At 51.1% G+C, this 9285-nt stretch overlaps 1 protein-coding gene across 1 annotated transcript in view; it reads right to left on the bottom strand.

Annotated features, from left to right (window-relative positions):
• Positions 1 to 8076, bottom strand: part of ADAP2 (ArfGAP with dual PH domains 2) — a 29899-nt gene extending 21823 nt beyond the window's left edge. Inside the window, exons 1-3 of the mRNA XM_045299976.1 lie at positions 6989 to 8076; positions 4072 to 4151; positions 2628 to 2740 (exon numbers count right to left, since the gene is read on the bottom strand). Coding sequence (XP_045155911.1) covers positions 2628 to 2740; positions 4072 to 4151; positions 6989 to 7077 — 282 coding nt within the window. The 5' untranslated portion in view covers positions 7078 to 8076. The remainder of the gene's footprint in view (positions 1 to 2627; positions 2741 to 4071; positions 4152 to 6988) is intronic.
• Positions 8077 to 9285: the final 1209 nt, after the last annotated feature.

Here is a 9285-nt window from a genome sequence, read left to right as displayed (position 1 = left end):
GTCGGACAGGGCAAGATATGACAAAATAACAATTTATAAATTATCAAGGGCTCAGGAGGGAGGGGGCAGCAGGGAAGGAAGGGAAAAATGAGGACCTAATGCCAGGGGTTTAAGTGGAGAGGAAATGTTTGAGAATGATGAGGGCAGTGAATGTACATATGCGCTTTACACGATTGATGTGTATGTGGATTGTGATAAGAGTTGTATGAGCCCCTAATAAAATGATTAATAAATAAATAAAAAAGAAAGCACTGTTCAACTCAAAAATAAAAGATGCATTTGCTCAATAAAAAATGGACAGAGGATGAGGGCAACGAATGTACAAAGATGCTTGACACGATGGATAGATGCATGGATTGTGGTAAGAGCTGGTCAAGCCCCCAATAAAATGATTTTTTAAGATAAAAATGGACAGAGGATCTGAATATACAGTCTCTGAAGGAAAGATACAAGTGGCCAATAAGCACGTGAACAGTGCTCAGCATCACCAGCCATCAGGGAAAGGCAGATCGAAACCACCCTGGGACAGCACTGCACACTCACTGGGCTGTGAAAAAAGGATACATACTAACCAACATCAATGGACCCTTGTCCATTGCTGGTGGGAATGTAAAATGGACAGTCACTGTGGGAAGCAATTTGGCAATTCCTCAGAAACGTAGTGATAGCACATGAGTCAGTCTTTCCACTCCAAGATAGATAGACACACACAGATAACACTCAAGGGAGGAACAAAACCAAAACCAACCTATAACCAAACAATTGGACATGAAGAGTCACAGTACCATTATCCACACTAGTCAAAATGGAAAAAGGGACTAATGTCCATCGGCGGAGATCTGCCGTGGTATATCTAGCCAGGAGAATACAAACTAGCAATAAAAAAGAAGTCATCGTACTACAACATAAACTTTGAAAACATACACTAAGGGAAAGAAGCTATTAAAAGAAGAACATATCTATGATTCCATTTCTATAAAGTGTTCAGAATAGGCCGGAGAGATTAGTGGTTGCTTAAGGCTAGGGAAGGTGAGGGGGTTGGTTCTAGCTAGGGGGAGTAGGTGTGCTTTTTGGAGTGATACAAATGTTCTAACATTGAATGTGGTGATGGTTACAGATCAGGGAATATATAAGAAACCATTGGCTTGTGGGGAATTGTATGATATGTGAATTAAATGAATACGTATATACTCGAGTATAAGCCGACCTGAATATCAGCCGCGGGCACCTAATTTTAACCACAAAAACTGCATAAACATATTCAGAAAAACTCAGCTTATACAGAGTATAAATGGTAAATAAAGGTATTTTTTTTAAATATCCAGAATCTTACACTGGTCACTAAGACCCTCCACTATCGGACCTCATAGCCCTCTCACCTATCCACACTCACTTTGGCCTCCTTGTTATCCCTTAGGGCCCCCAACACTCTCTCACCTCAGAGCCAGGCCCAGAGCTTCTGCCTGAGCGGTTCAGTTTGTGCATTGCTGAAAACACCCATGGCTGAGTCAGAATTGCATTCCAGCCTTCTTGCTCAGGCTGGGCCCAGGGGGGCTGCCCCACTCAGAGGGACTGTCTTTTTCTAATTGACACAGCACACTTGCTACCTGTGGCCACGCTCAGGGCTTCGGAACATACAGTTCCCTCTGCTGCTTCCACCCTCCCGACACAACTCGCTCCTCACATTGCAGACACTGCGCGGATGTCACACCACTCTATGGTTTCCCCTGAGCACTCTTGCATACCAGAAGCGCCAAAAACCACACTCACTGCCATTGAGTCGGCTGTGACTCACGGCAACCCTGTCTAGGGCTTCTGAGCTCATAAGTCTCAGCGCAGCTGGGGGGTGTGAATGGTCAAGCTTGAGTTTAGAGCCCAACACCACCATGCCACCAGGGCATCATTGGACCCAATATTCCCCTCCAGGATATATCACCCTCACTGCCGTCCAGCTGATTCCTCGATGAATCGAACTGTCCCATAGGTTTTCTAAGGCTGTAAATCTTTACGGAAGCCGAGACTGCCTTATTTTATCTCCCATGTAAAGGCTAGTGGGTTTGAACCACTGGCCTTAGGGTTAGCAGTTGAGCGTTTAACCACTGTGCCACCAGGGGTCTTCATCCACAAGGTGCCACTGATTAAAATGCAGGCCACAGTAGAGAGAGAGCCTAGTGTGGAAGGAAGGGACTCTTCCCTGGACTGGCCTCTTACCTCTTCATCTTCTTTTCTTTTTCTTTCCTTCTCAAACCAATGGCCTTACATAATTTATTGATAACCTCTCGCTGTGGAAGCATAAAAACCAAGGAAGAAACCAGATATTTGCCAAGACACATTCAATTGATCAGATGGTGGCAAAGGCTTAAACTCAGCACGACAGGCCACTAGTGAACCTGGGTAAACGCCATCAGTTGGGGGGCTCCTCACAAACCCAGCTTGGTTCCTCTCCAGCATCTCCTCTCGGGGTGGCACCTGATCTGATGACCAGTTTTCATTCGAATCCATTGGCGTCTGGGCCAATTCGGCTTTTGTTTCTTGGCCGGGAACCTCTTGACCCTGAAAGGCTTATGAGACGCCCTTGTGCAGACGGACAACCAGCACACCCGGAGGGCAGGGAACGGGGCGCTTACCTCCTCTTTAGTGTAGTACTTCAGGAGGCCTTCTCTTGCCAGCAGGACAAACTTCCTTCTCTGGAACTGCGCGTTGCCCCTTCCCCGCTTCCACAGGAACCCGTCTCGGTGACCTTGGCCAACCGAGAGTGAGAAAGAATGAACACCCACGGCTTTCCGGCTGAACACACAGCTCACCAACCTGCCTGCTGCCCAAATGCCTCCAATCGAACTCGGTTATTTTGCTACGAGACACAGGCGTCCCATGTGGGTCCCGGGTTGTGCTGTCTCATACTTTCAGTTGGTCTCTCCACACTTTACAGAGCCTCTTCCCCTTAGCTCTTCGTGGTATTAGTCTCTCGGACGGAGCAGCCAGTAGGCAACGTAAGCACAGGCAAGCCCTCTGATCCTGTTAGAGACTGTCCATTTGAAAAGAGGCTTTGAGTCTCTAGGAAGGTAGAGAGAGACTCCAGCCGGACCTAGAAGCGGAGTCTCCAATGTGGTAAACAAGTGTGAAATGGTGCACTACGGATTTGTCAGTAAGCGCAAGAACGCCGGTGCTTACTTTGCTTGTTGGGCTGTCTCAGAAGCCCTTACGGCTAAGTACTGAGAAATTGGGCTGGTTCTGAAAAGAGTCTTAATACATAAAGTTCTGACTCAACTTCACTTTGACATTCACCCAACTACGACCTTCTGAACGGCCTGTAGAGCACCTGTGGGCTTAGAGGGCAACACTTGATGGGGGCCCTTTCCACTAGCCTGGCAAGGGGAGAATTGGCTGCCTCTGGGCCTCAAGAAGGTGCCTAGGTGGCACAAACAGTTTGCCAACCTAAAGGTTGGCAGGGAGAACCTACCCACAGGTGCAGTGGAAACAGGCCCAGCGATCTGCCCCTGTGATGACTGCAGTCAAGAATACCTTACTGAGCAATTCTTCTGTGACATGTGTCAGAACTGGCTTGATGGGAACAGGGTGGGGGGGAGGAGGGTGGGTTGGTTGGTTTTGACCTCTTAGAGTGGTTTTATACAGTTTGCTCTCTGGGCAGTGTCAGCCTAGATTCAGAGAAACTGGGCAGGAGTTTCCACCAGGGAGGTTGTCCCCTGCAGAAAAGCAGGAAGTCGTACCAAGCCTCCAAGCCTTTTACTGTCCCTGAGGCTACCACAGCCAAGTGCAGGGAGATCTTTTTCTAATTGGTCTGTCCAGCCAGAGAGTCTTCCTACAATCTGTACGAAGGCCCTGCAAGCTCCTGAGACAAACATCCCTCTTTGCTGTGCAGACCATTGGACACCCACCAGCGAATGTGCGGCTGATCTTTTCAGAGGTAGAGGAACCCACAGGATGTCCTCTGGGGCCAGAGGGAGGGCTAGAGACACCTATGCTTGGATCTTAGTCCATTTACTCAGGCGCTTTGTTTTCTAGAGCTCAGTAGAATACAGACTTAAAAAAAAAAGATGGAAATAACTTTACCTGGGGGTGACATCATTTTCCCATCGGCCATAAACTCCTGTCTCTCATACTTGGCTCGGATCCATTGTTCCTTTAAAACCCTTAATAAAGAGAACTTTGGTCAACAGTGTCTGATGCTTTTTCTCCCCATGGTCACTTTGTAAGACCCTTGCAGCTGAAGATGGAGGAATCAGAGTAACTACTCGACTACTCATTTGTGTGCCCCAAGGTTTCTGAGTCTCAGCGCTATTGACACTGGGGTCAGACAATTCTTTCTGGTGCGCCACTGCCCCGTGCTGTATATGAGGCCTCCCGGCCTCCACCTTCCAGGGTGCCCGTTGCACCACCACCAGCCCTGTGATCTCGAATGTTTTCAGACCAAAAATGCCCCACATGAGGACGGAGGGCAAACGTCTCAGTTAAGAACCATTGTTTGTAAAACTCCAACCTCAGCCTTTGGGTCAATGAGGCCAGTACCTAGAGCATGGACATTACCACCTCCCACAGCATCCTTAAGCTGGCAGGATCCCAGAGCTTCTCTCCCCGTGGCTTGGTCAGACAATGGGAGCACACAGCGCTGGACAGTGCTGTGGTTATGGGGTCAGACCCCTTGGGGCCCTGTTCTTCTCTTTCGTGTAGTCAAGAGCAAGTCACCTAACTGAGCTTCAGGATATGACAATATCATTACCACATGGGGGGGTCCCTATAACATAGGTGGGTTAGATGCCCCCCAAATACCTACCTATTCATCAAAATTCCTGAGAGTTTTAGATGTATAGAAATGGCCTCAAAACCCTCAAGCTTCCTGAGATTGAATCAATACTGACTCATAGTGATCCTACAGGACAGGGTACAATTGCCCCTGTGAGTTTCTAAGGCTAACTCTCTACGAAAGTAGAAAGCCTCATCTTTCTCCCACAGAGTGGCTGGTGGTTTCAAACTGCTAACCTTTTGGTTGGCAGCCCAAGGTGTAACCACCACAGAGTTCCTACAAAGGGCTATGCTTATCACTAGTACATGCTCAATGCTAGCTCAGCTGGCTATTGACACCCATGACCTCTGCAGAAAACCCCTGTAGCCAAGAGTAGATCTATTTTAATTGCTTAGTTGATCCCTTCTCCCCCTTTACATTCGAATGTTCTAAGGTTTGTCTGACCTTGTCCCATGGTCACAGCAATGGCCTAGGGATGGGCACTTGGGTCAAACTGGTCAATCAAGAGAACTCTTCCCTGAGATGTCTGGGCTCAAAATGGACCAAGCTGGGAGGTACAAGCTTGGGACCTGGAAAAGCCTTGCTCCCAGCTGCACGAAGGAAGGTCAGGTGAGAAGGAGAATGAGGAGAACTAGAGAGGGTGTCAGAGACCGAACAGAATCAAGTCCCTCTCTAGGTCCTTCCCGAGTTTGGTTCCACAGCTGTCCTTCCTGTCGTCTGACCCCCAGAACCCATACAGGTCCTTTTGCCTAAGTGGGTTGGCAAACGCTGATGGTTAAGCTGATGGTCTGCCACTTACAATCAGAAGTTTTGCCTGATATTGAGGAAAGTAAGTCCTTAACCTGCCCAACAGGTGAGAACCCTGGACCACAGGACCCAAGCTGGGAGAGCACCACCTACCCTGGTCTTGGACATGGAGAACTTCGAGGAGATTTAGAATTGGAGGAGGACGCCATGTCTGGGAAGAGCTAGTAGAAAGTCTAGCACAACACACATGCCTGTTCCTTTTCTCTTGAAGCAAAAGGACTGCATGTCTACAGGAGTCAGCAGTGGGCAAGATGACCCAGGCCCACTCAAGCTGAGCCCAGCACAGCCCTCAGCTGGATCAGGGACCAGGCAGCATTTGAAGGTCACCCTGAGGGCTGGATGCAAAGTAGCACTGATGTAACGTCTACTGTGTGCAGTTGGTGTGAGGTGCTTTTCATATATTATCTCATTCCTCTTCACAGCTACGTTGGAGTACAGGTATCATCCTCGGCATTTCAGAGATGAGGTGCCAAGGACCAGAGACATCTGGGAACTTGCCCACCATTTGGCAGCTATGTAGTGGCGAGACCAGGAACCAAAACCGAGGGCTTCTGAGTAGAAAGCTTGCAAGCCATTGCCCTCCTGAGGTGGTATCTGCCCAGCGGGGTGCCTTTCCCTCATTTACACAATGCGCTGACCAGTGGCCTTGGTGGTGAATGGGAAGGAGTCCCTGGGAAGGAGACTCGGGCAGTCTAGGTACCAGTGTCCCACTGATAAGAGCTCTCCCTTCCAGGGGTCTTAAACCCCTGCTGCTTTCTAGTCCCTCTGCTATTCTGGGTCTCCCAATGACAGAGTGACACAGTCAGACAAGGTAGCCTCAGCTTTGCCTCTGGCCTTCAGCTTGCTCATCCAACTCATGAAAATATTAATAGTACTTATCTCAAAAGGTTGTTGAAAAAAGTAAATGAATGCCCCAAGCATTCAAAAAAGGGCCCATGGTATAGGTAAGGCTCCAGACAAATTAGCAGTTTGCATTATGTTTACGATGATTTTGTAGAGAGCCAGGGCCCCCTGGATCAACTTCGGCACCAAGCTGAGCTTCCATGAGAATAACCTAGGCACAATTAGGAAGTAGTGGAAACACACTTGTTCTACTAAAATACCAGTGCTTCTCTCCTTTGTCCAGCGAGCCAGGATCTATGGGCAACAAGACCAGCAGAGGCAGACGGGGCAGATCACAGAATAACGGTTCTCAGCTGTGGAAACTGCAGCTCAGCGAGTTTAAGCCACCCAGCTGCAACTCAGCAAGCCACCCAAGCAATAGTGAGAGCAGAGCCTAAACCAGGGCTTCCCCAAAACCATTTTGTGATGGTGCCCAATGCTTTCCTGGGTCACTCACTGACCAGATCGATAGAGGAGCCCACCATAGAGAGGGGCACTGAAGACAGAGTAGGAGCCCTTAAATAATCACCGACTCACAAGCAGTCATCAGCCTGGGGGACATAGTAGAAAGCAGGGACTCTCGCTTCGTACTTGGCTTTCACATGGAGGTTCCCGTTGTGGGTCATAAACTGCAAGACAACAGCCACTTGAGGTAATATCCAAGCTTCACCGTCGTGAACTGAAACCACAGCCTACCAAGAGAGCCATGAGCCCCACTGGCACCTCAGCTGGGAGAGGAGACATCAGGCCCAGAAGAGAAGCCTCCCACCAGGCTTGGTCATCTGAGCTCCTGGGAACCCCAGCCTGGAAAAGGAGCCACGGTAACAGGCATGGCTCAGCACAGCAGAGCACACCACAGTTCTCACACACTGGCTCATCGGATCCTCTCCATCCTTTCAACAGGACTCTCCTCGTTTTAGAAATAAGGAAACTGAGGCTCAGAGAGGTTAGGTGACTTGCCCAAGCCAGCAAGCGACAGAGTTGGGATTTGAACCCAGACCTCTTTGTCTGCAAAGCTCACGTTGTTTCGCCTAGCCCTTTCACAGGTGACTGGAGTCTGAGGCAGTGGGCGCTGGCCCCACAGAGGACTTCAGCCAGGATGCTAAGCCAAGCTCTCCAGCGTGGAGAGACGGTCCTCAGCCACAGCGGTGGCCTGTCCTGGAGTGCAGGCAGGATGGGAAGAATAAGGCTTTGAACCACATGCCTTGGGCAGAGGGAATCCAATTCCCGCCCCTTCCCAGGGGGCCCATGGACGATATCAAGGGATTTGCAGGGGTTGGGGGGACCCTAAGAGAGCAGGGTTCGAAGCCCACTCTGGGCAAATACTTAACTCTCTGAGCTTCAGGGACTTCACTTGTAAAATCGATGACAATACTATCTACCTGGCAAAGGAGTTCTGAGGCACAAATAATCTTCAGGTTTACGTGCTGGGTTCCTGGTTTCCGGTCTCCCTCCTGCCCTCCCATGTCAGCTCCATATGGGAACAGACCTGGTCTGGTCTGTAGCACACAGTAGGCTGCAAGCCACTTCACTTGCACGTTGAATGAGCGAATAAGGAAAAGCTCTAGCCCGTTGGTGCTGCGCATAATACTTGGCAATGGCACTCAGTACATGCCTCCCCAGCAAACCAGGAGAGTTAAAGGCTGCCTGCTCGCTGAAGAGGTCCCTGGTCAAAATGGTATTATCACTCCAGCTGAAAATACCGGCGCCCCACCCCCACCCCACCCCCACCCCCAGATCACAAGAGCAAAGTGGCCTCCTTTCTGGCTGGTGGGGACAGGAGGAAAACCATAGACCATGAGTCAGGAGACTTCTGCTCCCCATTTACCAACTTCCTCAATACCCCAATGTTGTGCATACATTTCGTCCTTACAGGAGTCCTGGGCATTGTGGGGAGGAAGGGGTCCCCATAACATAGATGTGGAAATGGAGGGGTCAAGTACGGCGGGCGGGGGTGGGTGGGGGTGGGTGTCTACTGGCTTCCTTCCAGGCTGCTCTGCTGCTCCTCCTCTCCCTAGGCGACCCCTCTTTACCTCCACAATGCTGTCGTCCCAGAAGTCCAGTTTCACCGACTTCACCTTGCTGATATCTGGGAAGTTTCGGTGGATGCCGCAGCAGTTCAGACAAATGAAGATGCCCAGCTTGTAAGAGGCCCAGTCTGGGTCTGCGGACAAAAGGGCAGCAGGGACGCTGAGGGATGAAAGGGCCAGGCCAGGGATCTAGGACTGGGTAGGTCCCGCAGAGAGACAGGGTCCAGGCGTTAAGACTGGAACTCCTCTCTCATGGGCTCGCTGGCTTTGAGTGAATGAAGCGACTGGCAAGGAATCTTCTGGCCAACGCGCCAGGTCACCGCGCAGCGGGGCCGGGGTAAGGGATCTTCGAGGGCGTCCAGGGGGCTGGGGGCGAGCGACTGAAGCGGGTAGGACGTGGACGTGGCTGGACTCCGGAGGAACCGAGAGAAGAAGAACGCGGGGTGGGGGTGGGGAGTGGCAGAGGGCTTGGGAGCTGCAGGTGGTCCAGTCTGAGTCCTGGCCCCTCGCGCCAGCGGGCGAGGTCGCAATTGGCTAGCCGAGAGGGGATGGGGCAGGACCCATACTGTCGTCCAGAGGGGGGTGGGGGGGACAGGAACAGGGGGCAGGGCAGTCAGGGGTCTGGGTCCGAGGTTTGAACCCGCGAGTGAAGTGCCTTAATCCAGAGTGAAGACCTCGAGCACCGGTCCAGATGGACAGGGTGTCTGGCCGAGGCGAAGGGAGGGCCGCCAGGGCGCCCAGGTCCCGAGTGGGTCCCCGGGGCGCGGCGCGCTGGGGGAGAGCTGGGATCCAGCGGGGGCCGCG

Source organism: Echinops telfairi, unplaced genomic scaffold, assembly GCF_000313985.2.
Source record: "Echinops telfairi isolate 266 unplaced genomic scaffold, ASM31398v2 ScPeMD7_7458;HRSCAF=8496, whole genome shotgun sequence".
NCBI classification, from domain to species: Eukaryota; Metazoa; Chordata; class Mammalia; order Afrosoricida; family Tenrecidae; genus Echinops; species Echinops telfairi.
The sequence above is the reverse complement of the archived record's forward strand: the minus strand, read 5'-3'. Positions and strand labels throughout refer to the sequence as shown.